We start from the raw sequence: 21,244 nt of genomic DNA, 5'->3' as shown, positions 1-21,244 counted from the left end.
GGAAGAGCGCAATGATGGTGCCAACTTGGGCCAGTGAAGCAATGTCCTCCACAACTAGACTGAAGAACAAAACGACAGCAACTTGTCTGTTTCTTTCCCCAGTTCCCCAATAAAAAGATCTTTAAAAAAAAAAAAAAGGCAGCTACCGTTTATTGAGCATTCTTTATTGGACACTGAGACAGTAAACACTGCATACAATTCTGTACTGCGCTGAACTGTCTTCCTGAGAGTCTGTCTTTTGTTTTAAACCACTCAGCAGTGGTAATTTGCCACAGCAGCCCTAGGAAACTAATATAGATTTTGGTACTGAGAATGGGAAGCTACTATAACAAATATCTAAAAATGTGGAAGTGGCTTTGGAATTGGGTAATGGGTAGTGGTTTAAAAAATTGTGAGGTGCATAACAGAAAAGGCCTAGATTGCCCTGAAGAGTATTTGGTAGAAACATGGATATTAAAAGCAGATCTGGTGAGGACCCAGATAGACGTGAGGTGCTCGAAAACGAAACTTCTATCATCTTAGTGAATACATGCATCACCATGAACAATGCTGGTAGAAATGAGTGCCAAAGATACTCCAAGCGAGGTCTCAGAAGGAAATGAGAAATATGTTACTGAAGCTGGAGGAAAGGCAATCCTTGTGACGAAGCAGCAGAAAACCTGGCTGAAATGTGTTATGTTGGATGGAAAGCAGAACTCGTATGGGGTAAACTGGGATATTCAGATGAGATTTCCAAGCAAAGTGTTCAGGTGTGGCCTGGTTCCTACTAGTTCCTTATGGTAATATGAGAGAAAAGAATTTTAAGAAAAGACCTGTTTAGCAAAAGACGCTAGCACTTGAAGATTTGAAACAGGCTTGGCTTATCCAGATCGCGTTCTGAGCAAACAGAGCCAATGAATGTGGCTGGACATTTCCCTGACATTAATGGAAGGCCAACAATGTTTTTGAGAGTTTTATTACCAACAGAAAACCCTGCCAGCCTGGACTGAAAGGGACGGAGATGGGACAAAATGGAGAATGACTCTGAGGACAGAGCCATACATGCAGAGGCCAGAGGGGGTGGGGCAACTACTGCCCCAGCAGATCCAGAGGACAGAACATTCGGCCGACGATGATTGTTCTCAGGCCCTGAAACCAAATGGAACTCCCCGGCTGGGTTTCAGACTTGCTTAGGACTAGGAACCCCTTTATTCCTTCCAATTTCTCCCTTTTGGAATGGGAATGTATCTCCGATGATTGTCCTACTACCGTACACAGAGAGGAATTTTGACCCAGGACAGACCACATACAGTCCCACCTGGTTTAGAATGAAATTTGAGACTTTGAGTTGACGTAGAATGGATTAAGACTCTTGGGGATGCTGGGATGGGGGTGAATGTATTTTGCATGTGGGCCAAACATGAATTTTGGGAGACCAGAGGAAAAACTATATAACTGGATTGAATTGTGTTTCCACAAAAGGTATGTTCAAGTCTTAACTCTTGGTACATGTGAATTTGACTCTATTTGGAAATAGGGTCTTTGCAGATGTAATCAAGTTAAAGAGAAGTCACACTGGATTAGGTTGGGCTCTCATTCAACTGGTGTCCTTACAAGAGAAAAATCAGGAGACACACAGGGAGAATGCCACGTAATGGTGGAGGTGGAGACCGGAATGACGCATCTCCAAGCCAAGGATCGCCCTCTAGAGCTCTCAAAGGGAGCATGGCCCTGGCCAACACCTGGATTTCACCTCTAGCCTTCAGAACTGTGAGACAATAGATTTGTTGTTTTAAACCACCTACTTGTAATAATTTATTACAGCAGCCCCAGAAAACTAATATATACACTATTCTCTTAACAACCCCATGAGACAAAGATATTATCTCCATTTTACTTATGAAACAATAGGCTTAGAGAAGCTAAAAATCTTATTCAAGGATACACAGCTAATAATTAGACTGAGGGTATTTCCTTTTTCTTTTTACGATTATGTCTGAATAATTCACTTAAAGCTTTCAGTTATACTGTTATACCTCATTGAATGCTATATGCCATTCTTAAATCTGGGATGTGCTTGAGGTTACATGGGGAATAAACTACATAAGAATTTTCTAATTATTATGAACTATATACTTGCCATATAAACAAAAATTTTAATAGGGAAAGAATGAGTTAAAAAACAAATGTGGTGCTAGTTAAAAGTATAATCTTCCACATGATTTTATTGGGTTAACATAAAAAGCAAAAAGCATAAACATGTCAAATGTGCTACCTTAATTTGTACGTTTTATGACAATATGTAAACATTAGATGCAAGCTACAAACCAAAATAAAAATGTTTCCATTTCTATTGCTTGTAATTTTCTAAAAGCAATTAAATAATCTTACTTTTTAGCCTTTTAAAAAATGTAAAGGGAAGGGGGAGGCCATCTGCACAAAGATATTTAATCATCTTCCCTCATTCATCAAAGAGCATTTAAATAGACTGCGATTTTAACATATGCACTACAGTCTATGACTAACTCACCTTGCCAATTTCCATCAAAAAGGTTTTTATATGATTTTAAAAATTGCCTGAATCTTTTATCTTTAGTGAAAACTACCTCCCTCTGTGATAAAGCAACATGAAGACACTTTAAAACTACCAACCCCCCAAAAAGAAGTAGTGGGCTGAACTTTACTGGCTCCCTTAATATGAAAACATGGGCACAACTATTTTTCTGCATGTATTAAATCACCCTCTCAGACTTGACCTGAATTCCTTTCTTTGGTTAATACTTTTGGTGACAGTTAATAAATCAGGCTACGCCTGCATTTCCTTTTGAATATTCCTGCTGAGATTTCATGGTCAGCTGTCTTTCTTGATTGGGGCAAAGGAAAACTGTAGGAGCTGTAATTTTTCTCTAAATCATGATTACTGAGAAGCATTTATGGGGCCGGCTGAGTGGCGCGAAGGTTAACAGCTGGCTTGGGATGCCAGAGGACCCTGGTTCAGATCCCACATATGAGGGCCAGTGACGCTGCCCTCTACAGCTAAGATGCTGAACAACAGCTCAACCTGGAGCTGGGCTGCTGTGAGTCACCGGCGACGGCGTAGGCTGCAGCCCCTGCTGCAGTGGGTTGCCATGGGCTACTGTGTGTAGCCAGCAGCCAGCGTGAGTGGCCAACAGCCGCTGTGAGCAGCCAGCCAGAAGACAGCGACTGATATGTCTCGCCCGGGAAGAGCGCATTGACGGTACCAACTTGGGCCAGTGAAGCAATGTCCTCCACAACTAGACTGAAAAACAAAAGGACAGCAACTTGTCTGTTCCCTTTCCCCCAATTCCCCAATAAAAATCTTTTAAAAAAAGAAGCAATTATGTAATCTTAAGGTTTGGTTCATAAATTATGAATACTGAGAATTTTGATCCTAGACAAACATTATAGGCACATTCATTCTCTCTCTTGATGGGATTGTTATGATGGTGGGAAGAGGGCTGAACTGGGAAGGTGCTGTGAAAGAAGCATTTAACCCAGAAATACATACCCTCCACCCCCAACAAAGCACACACATGCAAAAATAAAAACTCCACAACTGGCTGTCATAAAACTTTTCAAAGTACAATATTCTAGAGTATTATCCTAACACAATGATCAAGAACACATGGGAACAGTCAAATAATGCTTTAATGTAGAAATCTATGTAGGAGGTAATTTTTTTTTGAACAAGAAAGTAGCCAGTGTCCAAAAGCATATTCATCAATAAAGCATAAAGAAACAAAACCACTTAAATTCATTTATACAAACATTTGTTGAGCTCTGAATACTCTTAGAGCTGTGCAGAAAGGTCTGGGTTTTCTTGCTTTAGTCTAGTGGGGACAATAAACCCAGAAGCAACTCCATGTAATCCAGTCTATGGTAAGTTTGGTACAAAAAAATCATGAAGGAAAAATAATTCTAATGGAAAGAATCGCTATATTTTTAGAAAATAAAATCATTAAATAAAGTTCAATAAGGCAACAGCATTACAATCAGCATATTGTCACTGCTGATTTACTTGTCTGTATTCACCATAAAACTACAAACTTGATGGTGGGTAGGCATGGTGATTTTTCCCCCCTCAATACTGTTATCTTCTGTCAAGCAGAGTCTGACAATGTCAGTAATTTAATATTGGCTAAATAAATTTATAAGCAAAAATTCTGAAATGGAGGTCAATAAAACTACACACAAAAGATAAACATAAAATAGGGATTGGTCTCAATATACAGAGGGTGCCAAAAAACATGAATACACATTTTAAGCAAGGAAAAAACTGTATTAAAATTGTAATACTCAATATATACCAATAACAAAAGATGAGTACAAGTCACATTTGACTTCTGCAATTAGAAGAGGTGCTCAAAGTGGTTATCATCAGCGTAATTTTAATAGTTTTTTCCTTGCTTAAAATGTGTATATATATTTTTGGCACCCTCTGTATATTAAGCTTATTACTATGCTTATTTAAAATATCTTAAAATAACACATAAAGAAGACCTTTATCTGATCAGTTTTAATTTAAAAATTAGTAATATTTTAAGAGACCCTTGAGGGAAAAGGTATTTAATTTGGATTAAAGATCAATTGTTAGCAAGTGAAAAACCAGGTAGATGCCAATATACTGATATTCAAAGATCCTTTATATATTCAGATAGACATTAGACAGAAATAAAAAAACATTCTTTGAAAAGCAGTATTTACATCTTAGAACAAGACAGACGGACCTGGCCTCAAAATTTTTGTTCCTTAGTAACTTCATGACTATACCCAAGTTACTTAATTTCTTTTTTTTTAAGGAACAACATAACAATATTGGTAACTATAATATACTTAATTTCTTTAAGAATAAAAATTGTGTGTGTGTGTGTGTATGTAATATAAAAAAGGAGTCAAAGTTCATTTCTCCCATATGGATATTCAATTGCTCCAGTCCAACTTACTGAGAAGTTCACCCTTCTCAAATATACCAGAGTGGCACCTTGGCCGCTATCAGGTGGCTAAACGAGTAGGTCTATTTCTGGAAATTCTATTCTATTCCACTGGTCTGTTTATCTATCCTTGTGCCAATACCACAATTTTAGTTACTGTGGCTTTGTACTAAGTTATTACATTCTCTGACTACGTAATACCTTCAAGACTGTGTTGACTATTCTCAGCTCTGCTTTTCCATTTACACTATTCAAATCAGCCTGTCAATTTCTTTAAAAAGCCTAAAAAGAATTCTTGAGATTGTGCTAAATCCAAAAGAAAGTTCATATCTTTATAATACTGAGTCTTTCAAACCACAATCATGGTATGTCCTTATTTGTCTTCTTTAAGTTGTCAGTGTTTCATATTTTATAGTTCACGGTGCAAAGCTCTTGTCTTTCCTCCACTGGACTAACTTCTGTGTATGTTACAAAAGTTTTGCATATGTTGAAAATATTCTCAACATATAAGATACAAGTCAATTTTGAATGTTACCCCACGAGAAACAAGCTGCTTCCATTTTTAAAGGTTATTTGGCTAAAGCTGCAGATCTCTCATGAAACATCTGCTTATATTTTAAGAGCTATTTTTTTGATTCTACGTTTACTTAATGTATATTACTTACTGTATAAATAGTGCAATGATGTAAATTCTAGGTGAATTCCTGGTAGATTAAAAGAATTAAGGCACATTATTTGCTATCTCAGTAAGAAGACAAAGGTAGAAAAACAGTTGAGCAAGGAGCTGAAATGTAAATGTGAAAGAAATGTAGGGACAATGAATAAAAGGGAAAGCTATAAAATGACAGTAAATAATGACACACAGAACTACAGTCAGAAAAATTAAAGGAAGAAAAAGCTCTAATCTACAAAATATGCATCAAAGGAAAAAAGCATTTAAAAATATACAAAAAGAGATCAGACTGTTCTATTTTCTGTCTCTCATCCTGTAAGCTTTCCCTCAAAAATTTAAAATATTCGACGGCAAGCAAAGTTCAGGTCAATGGAAGTACAGTACGTATGAAGAAAAAAATGCATTTGGGAGATGATGAGGGACAAGGTCAAAGGCTCCTATGAACACACAAGGGATCCAGGAATTGTGAGTTAAAAGGGAAGTGTCAAATAGAATAAGTCGTATGTAAATTATGAATTATTTCTTTCCAAGGCATCTCTCTCTCTGTGGGTGCTATTAGAAATTTCAGTGAGCTAATACTTTTTCTGCTATGAAAAGTTTGTATATGGCTGCTAAATGTTAATAGAATCTTTAATGTCAATAGAATCCCACAATCTTTGTGACAAGCAAAAACTGTTGCCACACATTTCAAATTGTTCACCACCTCATACTAGGTATTTTAAACAAGCACTGCAAAAGTGATTCTGATGTTGAACCACTGAATCAGATCATCAAGTATTTTCTAGATCTGAGATTAGCTTAACTGAACTGGTGAAAACGTTCTCAGTCATTAGAATCACAAAAGCACAGATGTTATTAAAGAATAATGAGTAAACCATAAGAGTGAAAATCATTCTGACCCCAAAATAGAACTAAGATCAATAAATTTGTGTACAGAAACAAAACATAAAAGAAATTCTTCCACTCAATAATTTTAGAAATTCTTCACAATATATTTCATATCCATCAACAAATAAATGACTTAGACACACCAAAGGGTTGAAGCAGAGCTTAAATTTACACCACCATGAAAATCTGTAAATAATATTCTGTTGAAGGCTGGATATGCTGTCCTGTAGATAGTCCCTGAGACACCTGTCTTATGATTAACACATTCTTATTTCATGGAGTAGATAATATATTTGGACTTTAAAAATGTCTAAACAAGAACTTTTCTATAAATCTCAAGAATAACAAATTGAGAAAGGGATCTGGAAGTCTGGTAATCTTAAATACAACTTTAAAAAACATAACGTATGCCATGGTGAGATAAACTGTTTCTGAGAAGCTGATTAGAATACTGCTATTATACACTTTGTAAAATTGTTCAGTTCGTTACAGAATAGCAATAACAGAAAAAGCAAGGACAGTATCAGCAGTCAGAACTCTGTTCTAGCCTCAATTCTTTCACTTACTGGTTTTGGCAACTCTCTTGGGCTCACATGACCTATAATTTTCTCATCTTTAATGGGCATATCACTCAGCCAGTCTATGTTAACAATTAGGATGAAATGAAATGATGAACGTGAAGGTGCTTTAGAAACTATCAAATGCTATTTGGTTATAGGGGACTTATTACTTAAAGGATAATAGTACTTTCAATGAAAGCTTCAAAAAATTATATTGTTTTCTGCTTTAAGGTCCATATATGAAACTCAGAAAAACTGGACATATAGCCTTACAACCAATTTGACCATACTTGTTTTAATTCTTTAACATTTCATTCTAAGAGAAGCAGCTGACTAAATCTGCCAAAGGTCAGCAATTTTAACACAGCAAATTTAAGTAACTACTTAACAGGAAAAAATGATCCTAAATGTTACTGTAATCCTGCCTATACTTAAAATTTGCTGTGATTAGGAGAGAAAATGTTATAAAAAGTATCCTTTTCTTAGGGAAAAAAAAAGTTAAAAAATGAAAAGGTACAAGGGAAAAATCCGTTAGTCATGTCCTAAGTTAAAAATACAGAATACTGCTTTATACACAATAAGTTCCATATCTAAGTACTATGAAAATAAAGAGCAGAGTAAATCAGAAATCACTAATATATTTTAAAGGTTTACTAAAAGAAGAAAAAGAAAGGACACAATGAAATAAAGAATTAGTTAGCTAGATCCAGGTAGAATAAAATAATTCTGGAAGTATTTAATGTTCTTTCATGGGGAGCGAAGCATGTTGAAGTAACATGCTGACTTCTATCAGAGAAAATGATTAAAGTAACAACTGCAGGTAGAAGATATTTTTCCATCTCTACAGATCAAAATAACATGAGAAAATAATTCACTTAGTAGCCAATACTGAATCTGATGTTCAGAATCTGACACTGTTCTTTGCATTTCAAGATAAAAACCATTAAAGTTCTTTCCTTGTTCTTTTCACACCTGTTTCTCTGGGGGTAATTTAAGCGCTGCTTTTAAAGAGTTGAAGTCAACATGGGAGCCAATCTGAACCGGCTCCCCAAATGGCCAAAGATAGTAAAAAGCTTTAGGATTAAAAAAAGGTATAAAATTGATGTCTCTCAGACTGCAATGGATTGTAACATATCAACTATCTTAAAATCCATCAATTTACATGTAACGATGATTTAAAAATCATGAGTCACCTTCAGAATTTGCTAGGGCATCAAGTCATTCTCATAGTTAGAAAATAAAGGAAAAGAAATCAAGCCATTATCCTGACTCCTACATGAACTATGTTTCAGGGTAACCTCACAATTGATGAGGAAAAGTTCTTTTTTATAGAAAACTTCCATCTAATAAATTCAGAAGGAATGACAGAATTAACAATATCACCATTCTGCAACCTCTGAAGAAATATTTAGGCAATGGTCAGCCTGACAACCTTACAATGGCGACAACCAGAAACGTGTCTCCTGAGAAGGTGCAACAGAAGGAGCAGAGAACCACATTTTGCTGAAACCAACAAACCAAACAACCACCACCAGACCAAGCTCTAGGTTTTCATTCCATTTTACAGAAAATACAGAAAACAGAGGAACATGTTAAACATTACCATGCGGAAGCAATAAGCAAAATCAAGAATGTGGGAAATTCAACAGGATCAAGTTTCTTCAACAAATACATGGAAAAAAAAAAAGATGAAAGGGAAATGGTTCCCTATTAAAAGGCATATCAAACAAATGCCAAGTATGGACCTTTATTTAGACCCTGATTCAAACAACACAACTGTAAAAAGACATTTAAGTCAAATAGGTAAATTAATGAGAAATCATTAATTTTAAAAGGTATGATAATAATACTGTGGTTATAACTGCTTTTAAAAAAGGACTCTCTTTTAGACATTTCATACAAGAAAACGGAAGCATGAAATTATTTTTTTATGTTCTTGACTTCAATATATTAAAAAAGTAACAAGATTGTAAATCCTAACAGAAAAATTTGTTTACAAAAAATAAAAAAATAAAAACGTATCAACTGAAACATTTGTTCTTTAATTAAAAAGGGACTAACTACTACTACTCATTCTGCTAAAAATATTGTGTTAATCAAATAACAACTATTTTGAAAATGAAACATCTTTTTCCGAAAGCCAGAAGAAGCAATGTTGCTGTTAGGCTTTTTCTGTGAATCAAAATAAGTAGCACGAGCAAAGGGAAAACTGGTTAAAAACAGAAAAAGTTAACTAATATATTTTATCCAATAATTCAGAATGTATATATCAAGACCTAGCAATAACTACAATTATATGTCTTAAATCTCACGAGAAAATAAGCGGGAACTAATTCCAACCAATTCTAATGAAACTGAAAACTTATCTCTATCTCATGATATTATACTCATGTGTGACCTCAGTAAAATTATTTTTAAAATGGATATGCAAATTCATTTCCATAGTTTATAAATCATTAACCTTAATAACTTGATTCACAAAGAAATCTACCTCGAGGATATACAATTCAAAACATTGTTTTAGATGAGAGCATAAATTTTGCATCATGATTGAATCACAGGAAAGTGAAGGATTATTTCCATGGACACTATGCAAAGAGCAAATTTATGAAATTTACTAAATTATTTTCAACCCAGCAGGATCTATTCCTTGTAACACTGCCACTCACACTACAACTGAAGCTAAAGGGAACTGGAGACCACAAAAGAAAATAATCTACAGATAATCCCAACCAGAGGCGCACTGAAATAGCAGGTTTCAAGATGAAGCTAAACTAAGAGTTTAACTATGGGCAAAAGTATCAGGATAACGTAGAACTGCTGGCCCAAGTGATGAGTATTTCTCATAATTGACTAGAATTCCTTCCCTAAGTATCTATACGGCAGGGTTCTTTATAGTCTAAAGCTATATATGTATGTTTAATTATAGAGACATCTAAAAAGCCATTTATAATCCAGTTTCTAAGCAATATATGTAGAATAATTAAAGCCATTTATACAGGCTCTGAAGCACAACAAAAGCAGTAACAGTTGACAGGAACCTGATCTCAAACTTACCTATGAAAAAAATGACAAGACATAACAAATATAATCTTAACGAATAAAACATAAAACTATTATGAAAGGTCTATTCTTAGGTTTGTTATGTTTCAAATTTTTGTGTCCATTTCCAAGTTTCAGAGGCATGTCTTATACTGGGGGTGGGGGGTAGGGGTGGAAGTAGGTCTGAACAGAAACAACAGGAATCAGGAACTGAGTAGGCTCCTGCACTATGAAAAGACGATAAATGAAGGAAGGTGTTAGACTCAAAACTGGCAAGTTTACACAAATCCTGCTGCAAAGCAGATCACAGGACCCCACCTGAATAAATTAATATATATTTCATTATATATATATTATTCAATATCCCTAAAAGAGCAAAGGCCCACAATTTGGGGTGGAGGACCAGTCTTTAAAAAAGGAATCTAGCCACTTTGCAATGACATAATTCTAAATGACAATTATTGCAAAAGATACCTTTGTTACATGGACATTTACTGAATATTGAGGTTTAGAAAAATATAGCTATACCCGTATGATGGGGAAGGAGGGGTCAAACACAATTACTAACTTGTATCTGCTTACAATACTTTTAAAATAGCAAGCTGATTTAAATCTTTCCAAGCACACAGAAATCAGCAACAGAATCCCACTCTTAGTTTTAGTTGAAGTAACTAGGATTACAAAAATTTTAAATCTAATTTTAATGAAATACTTTCAGAGATTCATACATAGTCTCTGATATAAAAAAACCCTTCAAAATATATTGTTAACTACATGAATGAACAGTTTCCAGAGAGGGAACAAGGTAATCACTAATTAAAAAATCTTAAGGTGGGGCAATTTTAATATTCAGATATAAACAAAAATTTTTAAATGCTCAAGCTTCAAGGGTACAATAAGCCTAAACCATTTTTCTTTTCTTAACAGCATATTTAAAAGTAAAAGAAATATATGGACCAAACCCTTAAGATTCTCTAACTCACAAACATACTAAATTCATAATCTTTTGATAAATTGGGCAGGCACTCAAAGGCCAAAGCAAAAACCATTATACTAAACTAAATTATTTAAAGTTAGATAAATATGTGACTCATGTTTTTCTTCTGGTGTGGAAAAACTTTTGATAGTGCAATTTCTTCACTATCATGTATAGTTGACTTTTCAGATGATCTAAAACACACACAAATCAAAAGCACAGACAAGAAAAAACACACCACTGTATTTCATAAAAGGAACACAAGATACAATAGGGGTCTTTACCTTACTGTACATTAGACCCTCACTTAAAATTTTCACAACAGAACTTTTTCAAAAGGCTAATATCTAAAAGCAAAAGCAATTTGGCATGTTTTATCCAACATTAAATATTTTACATATATTATCAACACACACACAAACACACGTACATGTACACATACAAATAAAAAGGGGTTTGGGTTTTTTTTTTACCTAAATGCAAACTGGATGAGGATCCATGTGATGAAAGTGATGGCGGTGGCGTAAGTGAATGTCCTGGAGTTTGGCTTGGCAGAGGCATGCCTATTGGACTTGGAGAGGAGGAAAATCCCAGACTATTGTAAAATGGTTGCCCTATGGCTGCTAGGCTGCTACTAGATCTTTTGTACAAGTCAGAGCTAGTAGATAGAGACTCTCTCCTTGTGGCACTACTACTTGCAGAACTGCCAACTGAAGAAGAAATAAAAAAAACCCTAATTACATACAGTGTTAACTGAATAAAACCTATCCCCAACTCTTGCTGGGAAATAACAGAAGTGATCACAATAATTATTTTTAGAAACATTATGGAGAAGATAATTACTGTGATAACTATATATACTAACTTACTAATCATAAAAGGGTATAAATGCACCCCAATAAAGTAACCAAATACTTAACAGAGCAGTCATATGTTCATTAATCCACACATATTTACCACTGACACATATGATCACTGTGCTTTAATACCCTGGTATGATTTATAAACCCTGGAATCGTAAATTGTCTGCTTTATGATATGCTAGAGAATAAATTCCAATAAGGTTAAATTTTCGTAGTGTCCTAATCTCTGAAACCAGTTTCTTAGACTTCAACTCTATGCCAAGAAAAGAATATATTGATAAATAGGAGATTAATAAGTTTCCCTCATCCTTCACATTTGGCTTCTACCTTGTGTTCAAACATAGTACTTTAAGTCCATATTGGCCCGAATATTAGTCAGTTGCAAAATACATAGATGGCAGTTTATTCCTCAGTACTTTTCACACTATATATCCTCCTTATCTTTCAACAAATTACAAAATATATGTGAAAAAACTCAACTTTCTTTTAGAAAATAGAGCTCTCATTACTGTTCTCACACCAAAAGCAAGCTTTCACTTACCCCTCAGGGTCTTCCATTCCTAAGATTTTATTACTGGCCTCGTTAGCCCCTTACTCAAGTGAAGACTGATCAGCCTTAAAGATTTAAGTATTTTATATCACATCTCTTATTGTAATACATACTGAATTCTTAGTACTTCGTTCCAAATTCAACTATTAACCTTCTAGTCCTTTTTTCCTTTTGTATTCCACAAACCCATAGAAGAATAGAATCACATTACCATGTCGCTATGTATGCATGCTCAGAAGAGCAATCCAAGATCTGGCTGTTAAAACACATCTGGATAATCAAATTCTTTACCAAGTCTTTAAAAGGGCTGTCCCAAACTCCCAACTCTGAAGTCTCATTTAGAGTTCATATTTCCACGTATGTTTCTTTCCTATTTCTAAGTACTGCCTTTTCAAACCAAATGCCTTTTACATCAAAGGGAATTTCATTTACTTTTCTTCACCTGTCACATTTTTAAGGACATGATCGATATTCGGACCAATATGATGATTTGTTTCAAGAGAATTTTAAATTTCTATTAGGTCTTGGTTTTCTAATTGCAAGTCAATTTTAAGTAGGCCATAGAGTATGGATTAAAGAGAAAAATTAAGCAGCGCACATGATGGGAGGACCAAGTCAAGCTTATAATACAGATAGGAAACTTAATTACATTGGTTTTTGCCATATTCAAAATTCTATAAAGAAAAAATAGCAGGCTTACGCTATTGTATTAGGCAAAATATTATAACACTATTCAACCTTTTATACCAGCCAGTGCAGTTTTTGAAAGACTGATGTTTTATTGAAATTTTTCATTTTAAGAAATCATATAATAGGGAAATACTAGGTAACTATATGCATTTTAAAAGCAGAAACAGATAAACATTAATGTAGTAAATAGCTCTTCTTGAGTTGGTTTTGGCAAAATTGTCAATGTATGCTACATTAACTATGCTAATTTAAAAGGACACTGTCAAAGTGATTTTTCTAAGACATGGCTACATTTTAAAGTCCTATTTATTTAAGAAATAATTTAACTGGCAAAGAAAAAGACAACAGCTCTGTAATGAGAGCAGTAGCACTATCATCCCCTGGCAAATAAACCATAGCTTTCACACATGCAATGTTATTTTCCTCCAAAAAAAGGAAAAGCCAAGCCAAACATTTAAAAGTAATTCAGAAATAGCTTTACTTTTAACATAAACAAATTGGTTCCTTAAATTTTACTATATGCCTAAATTATTTGCAACAGTATGACTATGAAATATGAAACGAAGTCTATCTAAAATATCTAAGAAGCTAGACAGACAATGGAGTCACTAATCATTTATCAACTGTGTATAAAATGTTAAATTACAAGCTTTCAATTGTAACAGCATTTTCTAAATTATGGGTCATCACTAAAGGATGATTTAATAACTATATACAATGGTTAAGCTTTCCTAGTCTACTGTGTTATAAATTAGGGTATTTAACACTGTTAAGCATTAATAACTTCATCATATAGGTGAGAGGGTGGACTGTGTATTTTACTGTGTGTAAATGTGCATATCACCACAGTACATCCTATGTTTCATATAGGCATGGAACTGCCAGAATGTCAAATGGCAACGGCAGATTTGTTGTAAGAGTACATAGGTGTAGCACTTGAATGAATTCTCACAAAATGTCCAAGAGGAGGGAGAAGATGATCGACTATTTACTGGCATTCAGGGCTGGCAATTGTTAATATCCTCTGAAGCAAGACGAAGCAGAGGTACCCCAGACTGGAAATCAGAATTGAGTAAGCAATACTTATAAATAAGGGAGGCATGAAGATGAGTTTTGGGGAAAGAGGCATGTACAGGTGACATTTGTAGAAAACAAAATACTCATGCCAACCAGTTCCTGAATGCAGGGAAAAGCTCGTCAAAACAATGAGACAAATGGGTATTTGGAAGAATTGCGTAAGGGGGCCTAGAAATCTATACCAGATCATTAGTAACACATTTTATTTGAAAAGGGAACACACGGTTTACCAAAGTTCTTTTTTCCCCCTGGATTATTTAGGGTGTATAATCTATAGTTTGGAAACTATTTCCACAAAGTTTGTTTTATTTTTAAGGTATATGTTCTTTGATTTGTTTTTTGCAGCATATTTAGGATTATTTGGGGGAAATGCTTGTCAATAGTGTTAGAAACAAAAAAATGAGTCTTATGGGAGTGCTTGGACTGGAGATAAAAATACTACACTCCAAAATGAATGGAAAAAATGCAAGTAGGAAAATTAAATAAAAAGACTGAACAGTCTCCATGTTCATTAGATTTTCCCTTAGAAATTCTTGTGCCTATTCTTAAGGTAATTTTGTTAGGCAAGTATGGTATTTTACCTACTGTATTTCATTATAACAAAAAAGCATTCTGCATCTAAAGTTGATAGCTATTCTAGACCATCCTCTTATAAATATTAGAAGTTTAGAAGACATTTCCTTAGAATACTAGTAAGCATATTAATAACAACACGTTAGTTCTGCCATTTTCCACACCAGAAAAGAATAACTTAATGTGGTAGGAAAACAGATGAGAAGCAGATATTAAAGATTCCAGGACATTACAGAAATAGAACATCTCTTGAGATGCATCCGGAGATTTTTCTAGCCCTGCCCTTCATGAAGAAAAGGCTGCCAACTGTACCAAAGATCGGGGGTAAGCCGTTTTTTCCCTAGTGTTTCCTAAATACCGTGGAAACTTCAGAGCACACAAGGTGTCAACAGTGGCCTCTTCTGATTTCACTTAGTTCTTCCTTAGTTACAAAATCAGTTTATGTGGGCAAATTATTTATTTTGTGAAGCTATTTAACATTTGGATTTAAGTATTATATAGAAAATTAGGATATGGGGGAAAACATCCTTTTAAATCAATTTTTAGTGATAAAGGCTAAATTATTTAATCTAAATTAAAGATAAGCATACTGGTAGTTTCTTAGGGGCTTCTGTTTAGAATATTTCATTATATTTTATTTTTATATATTATGCCAAATAAAAAAGACCATAATGAACCACTAGCATTTAATAAGAATAAACCCTCTGACACAAAGACAATTATATTGATTTTAAAACATCATACATTTAAGATGGCAAAAATATTTACTTCCTCAAACATTAATATTATGTAGAGAATAAGGAGGAGCTAGTAATTAGCATAAAACATATTGCTCCAAACAAACCTTACTAAAACAAAAATTACAATAATACAATTCTTAAAGCCAGGGGAGAATGCGTCTTTGAGAAAAGGATGGGCTGCTTGAAATGAGTTAAACATGCATAGATGTTTAAGGACTTGAGGGAGGCAATTTTTCTTCTACAAAATTAGACCAGTAAGCCGGTGTTTTAATCCTGTCCTTTCTACACTACAAGCTATTTATTATTGCCTATCTTAATATTAAAAACATACATATACCTCATATCCACTTAGCAGAGTACACTTATCTTAAAAAGAAACTTACCTGATGAACCAAATCCACTGAGGGCTGAGCCTATAGCAGCACCCAAAGAGCTACTGCTTCCAAAGCCAAGAGATGTACTTCCAGGTTGGCCAGGTCCGTGAGAAAATAAAGAACTGCTCTGGGAGCTATTAGTCAAAGAAGTGCTCCCGTAAAATGAATTAGACTGCAGATTACTGCTTGGCTGCTGCTGCTGCTGCTGCTGCTGTGGTGGCTGAGTGCCAATTGGCCGAAATAGACCATTTGTGCTGCCTGTAAGACTATTTGCAGTTCCTCCTGCTGCTGCTGCCGCTGCTGCAAAATAAATTTCAGATACTTCTTAAAACTATCCAGAAAATGATTCTCTATTTTTAAATTATCTCAAACACCAGTTACAACTTACCAGCTTGTGCTGCTGCTGAACTAATTAAAACAGGTGTTGGAGCCATTAATCGAACTGGAGCTCCAAGGCCAGTTCTTGCTCCGGGGCCAACCACTAAGGCACCAGTCTGATCATAATAGGCAGTTGGAGCTAGTACTTGATAGCCTAGATAATATTAAAATAAATGTTTACTAATGAAAACATTTATTATAGAAAATATGCATGTCTATTTTCCTCTGCATCTGTGTTTTAATCAATCAGAAAACACAGCTATTGTACACTATTAATATAAAACCCGTAAATAGTTACCATAGGAAAAGCAAACACATTTGAGAAAATACTACTAAATATATGAAAATGTAATAGAGCGTAGGCAAATTTTAAAAGAGATGCTTTTCACGTATGGACCACAAAACGATGAGGTGTGTTCCTTGACAAACAAATTATAGGCAAGAGCTGATATTAAAAAAAACATTTCCATGTTTTGAGTCAGTTCTGAGAGGATGAATAGAAAGACTAAGTGAGAAAGAAATTTATAAAGAAATGTTTATTATGCATTTTTAGTTAAGTTCTAAACCAAGTGACTCATTAACAGCATTCCCTTAGATTTTCATTTCTAGGCATCCTTTAAAAACTTAAATCATTATATAAACAGATACCATAAAACCATAAGGTAACAGTCTATTTGTAAAGGTTCTCGAGCTACAGTTTGAATAAAAATCATGCAGACATTTTTTTTTTTATATAGCCCTGAACACAAGGCAGGTGACGATCTACATTATTCTGAACTATAGGACAGTGTTTATTAGCTCTTAGCAGTCTTTCTGAGTGGGGATGCCTCATCTGAACCACAGAACAGAAAATGACTATTTTGAACAGTAAAGGGACTATTTTGTCAACTCTCCCAAGGATGGTACATAATGAGTACCACTGCAGACTCATGGGGGAGAAGTCAACTACGTATAGTGGGGCACTGGAAAGCAATAGGGCTTAGTTCTCTCCCAGAACTCAGGTTGGAAAAGGCTGCCTTGTACAGTACCAAGGACTCAGGCTCAATAGTCTAACCACTTACCAAAATGTGCTGGCAACCTCTGATACTTTTAAGTTTAAACACTAAGACCAATACATTCATATGCAATGGTTTTTAATTAAATACAGTAATTCTGTTTTACAATTACAGTTTTATTTTAATGGACATAAATTAGGAGGACGAGCCAAATGAAGAGACACATAGGGCAAAATCTAGGAGGGAATGCAGTGCTTCGAAGTCCTCACCTCATGGAATGAACTCATGGAGTGATAAATTTGAGATGATTATTAGATATCCAACTGGATATATCAAATAGGATATACCATTCTAAAGTTCAGGAGCGGTCCAGGCTAGAGTTATAAATCTGGGAGTTGTCAACATAAAGATGGTAAAGCTACAAGATAGCATGAAGTTACTAAGAAAATAAAAAAGGAAGTCTATGAACTGAGGGTGCTTACTTCACATTAACGAGTTGGAGAGAGGAGGAACCTGGGAAGAGACTTAGAAGGAACAGCCAGTAAGGAAGAAAGAAAACTGGAACAATGTGGTCTCTTCAAGACCAAATAAAAAAGAATTTCAATGAAGACAGTGATCAACAATGTCAAATGCTGCTAAAAGCCATTACGAGTTGAGAACCAACCAATGGAGTTAGCAACATCGGAAGTCATTCCAGTAAGGGATGAAAGCAAAACTGGCAAGTTCAGTAAAGAATGGAAGGGGCGGTCGGTTAGCTCAGGTGGTTAGAGTGCAGGCTCTTAACACCAAGGTTGCCGGTTCAATTCCCACATGGGCCAGTGAGCTGCGCCTCCACAACTACATTGAAAACAACAACCTGACTTGGAGCTGATGGGTCCTGGAAAAACACACTGCTTCCCAATAAAGTTAAAAAACAAAATGGAACCACAAAAAAGTAAGACAATGTTTTTGAGGAGTTTTGTTGCAAAAGGGATCAGAGAAAACCGTTATTGAGAGTAATTTTCTTCTTAAACCAGAAAATGTACTAGCATAGTAGTACAGAGCATGGTACTGTGTGTTTAAAAATGTTACTATGAAACAAAACAGAGAACAAAAAAGTGTAGTATAATGACTATAACAAAAAAGTACCACCACCGTCCAAGTCAAGAAATAGAAAACTGCCAGGACCCCACCTTTCCTATGTCCCTACTCTATCACAATCTCCTCTTTTCCTTCCAGTTACACACTATTTCACTACCCATAAATGCCTCCCTCTAAAACTCATTTGGTTTGGATTAAAATTTTTTATGTATGCTTCATGCATGTGGTTGTATGTAGATCATTTTAGTTTCCAGTTCTATTACTGTATAGGACCTCAATGGATGGACACCAAAATGCATCTATTCATTCAATATTTACGAGGTGTGATCAAAAAACATGGTGAACGTTAAAAAATTATTACAGTACAAGGCACACTGCCATTAATCCCTCCCGCTTTGAACACCCTTATTCTATCATTCTTGCCACTTTCTGCAGCAGTTCTGGAAGTCCTCTTTCGTGTCTTCAGTTGCGCTGTTGTGGCTGCCTCGATGTCCTGAATCAATTCAAAATGTTTACCTTTCGTGGTCGTTTTGACTTTGGGAAAGAGCTAAAAGTTGCAAGGTACCAGATCTGGTGAAAATGGTGGATGAGGACACATCATGGTTTTATTTGACAGAAACTGCCATACCAGAAGCGATGTGTGACAAAACGTTGTCATGATGGAGGATTAAGTAAAGAAACTCACGAAAAAGGATTTCCAGCACTGCTTCAGAAAATGGCAAGCGTGGGATAAGTGTGTTTGAAGCGAGGGGGAGTATTTTAAGGGGGATTAATGGCAATGTGTCTTTTACTGTAATAAATTTTTTCTTAAAACATTCACCATATTTTTCGATCACACCTCGTACACTGTTCCCAGTTTGGGGCCACTGCCAACACTGCTGCTATAAGCATATTTGTACAAGCACCCTGGAGCATTATGTGTACATATTTCCCTAAGCTAACATGTATCTATAGTAGTTGACACCCTGAGTCATAGGATATGCATATTATTTTCAACTTTGGTAAATAATGTTAAACTGCTTCCAAAGAGGTTGTGCAAATTTACATTTTTACCACCTTGTTATTAAAACTCCCACTGCTCCATGACTAATAATACTTGATGTTGTCAGACTTTTAAAAATTTGGTCAATCTGGCAGGTTTGCAGAAGTATTTTCTTGTGGTTTTGATTTTCTTTTTCCATAACTAAGGAGGCTGAGCATCTTTTCATATGTTAACTGGGCATTTGGATTTCCTCTTAGGAAATGCCTGTTCAAGTCTCTTTCACCCATTTTCCTATTGGGCTGCCTTTTCTTATTAATTTATAATTCTTTATGTATTCTGGATCCCTGTCTTTCACTGTTTTAATGTATTGCAAGTTTCTTCTTCTACGGCAATTTCTGAGGTAATGGGGTTAAATTTATTATTTCCTTTACTTTCATTAACAAAATTTCCTTGTGTTATCTTCTAATAGCTTTAAAATTCCATTTTTCACAGTTGGGTCTAAAGTCCAAATAAAGTTGATTATTGAACACAGGGTAGGGCAGGGGTTCAATTTCATTTTGTTTCCCAAATAACCAACTTTTTTGGTATTTCCAATACGTGGGTGGGAATTATGTATGCTGGAGGGCTGACTTGTTATACTCGGGTTTTCGAATGGACAGGGGGTCGCACACCTAATCCCTGTGTTGTTCAAGAGTAAACTAACTGTATTTCATTTATTTATAAAACGAGTCATTCCTCCCTACTGCTTTGTACTGTTTCCTTTGCTATTAATTAGTTGTCCATTTCTTTTGGGAATCTCACTTTTGGGGGCTCTATTCTGTTGCACTGGTATGTTTGTCTCCATGTAGTAATTTAATTGCAGCTTTAGAGAAAATATTATTCTAAAGTAAATCAGAACACAGGGAATCCCTTCTATTCATTTTTTTCTGTAAGAATGTTTTGGCTAATTTCAATCCTTTGCGTTTTCATTAAATTTTAGTATGAGCTGTAAAAATAACACAGAAAGAATCTTTTAGGATTTTTTATTGTGAACGCATTGAAACTACAAGTTAATATGGGGAGAACTGACATGTTCAAAATACTGAGTTGTCCAATGGTATCTGTTTATTTAGATGTACTTTAATGTCTAAACAAAGCTGTTTCCCACAGAAATTATGCGTAATTTTGGTTAGGTTTATTCCTAGATATTTGCCACTACTATAAATAATCTTTAAAGTCTTTTATTTGCAAACATTATGCTGCTGGTTAACAGAAGGTTTTTAAATTAATGTTTATATCCAAAAGACTTAACAAAAACATTAACTAATATTTATTTGCAGACTCACTGGTAAAAAGCAATGAGAAAGGTGAGAAAGCAAGGAGAGTAAAATATCACAGAAGTGGTAGTAGAGACGGACTGGTTGCAGATAGGTGGCTTTACTCAATAGGGTGAAATACAACAAAGAATTGAGAAAAATATAGATAGAGAGGAGCTCATATTTTGCAATTGTCACTGAGTTAATATTAGAGCTACTGTAAAAGGAATCATGGAGGGAGGACTTAAAAGTAGTGTGGGGTAGAATGAAAGTTTTGACAAGCAGTCCAAGGGAGGAGCACAGTAGAGAAAGTTTTTTAGGATGAAGAGGCAGATCAGGAGTATTTGTAGGGAAGGAGATGGCAGAGGAAAAAAGATAGAACATACAACACTAAAAAACGACAGATGGGGCCGGCCGAGTGGCTCAGTTGGTTAAGAACTGGCTTGAGATGCCAGAGGGCCCCGGTTCGGATCCCACATATGAGGGTGTGACACTGCCCTCCACAGCTAAGATGCTGAACAACAGCTCGACCTGGAGCTGGGCTGCCGTGAGTCGCCGGCGACGGCATAGGTTGCAG

At 35.3% G+C, this 21,244-nt stretch overlaps 1 protein-coding gene across 9 annotated transcripts in view; it reads right to left on the bottom strand.

Moving 5' to 3' along the window:
* The window catches only part of PUM2 (pumilio RNA binding family member 2), a 95,625-nt gene that overhangs the window by 17,384 nt on the left and 56,997 nt on the right, over positions 1-21,244 (bottom strand). For 6 of the 9 annotated variants that reach the window (XM_019652688.1, XM_019652607.1, XM_019652768.1 and 3 more), the window contains 3 exons: positions 16,326-16,469; positions 15,947-16,237; positions 11,544-11,780 (listed from right to left, as the gene is read on the bottom strand). In XM_019652688.1, coding sequence (XP_019508233.1) covers positions 11,544-11,780; positions 15,947-16,237; positions 16,326-16,469 — 672 coding nt within the window. The remainder of the gene's footprint in view (positions 1-11,543; positions 11,781-15,946; positions 16,238-16,325; positions 16,470-21,244) is intronic. The other 3 variants (XM_019652996.1, XM_019653071.1, XM_019653145.1) reach the window with 1 other exon arrangement.

Source organism: Hipposideros armiger, unplaced genomic scaffold, assembly GCF_001890085.2.
Source record: "Hipposideros armiger isolate ML-2016 unplaced genomic scaffold, ASM189008v1 scaffold_0, whole genome shotgun sequence".
In the NCBI taxonomy this organism is placed as follows: domain Eukaryota; kingdom Metazoa; phylum Chordata; class Mammalia; order Chiroptera; family Hipposideridae; genus Hipposideros; species Hipposideros armiger.
The sequence above is the reverse complement of the archived record's forward strand: the minus strand, read 5'-3'. Positions and strand labels throughout refer to the sequence as shown.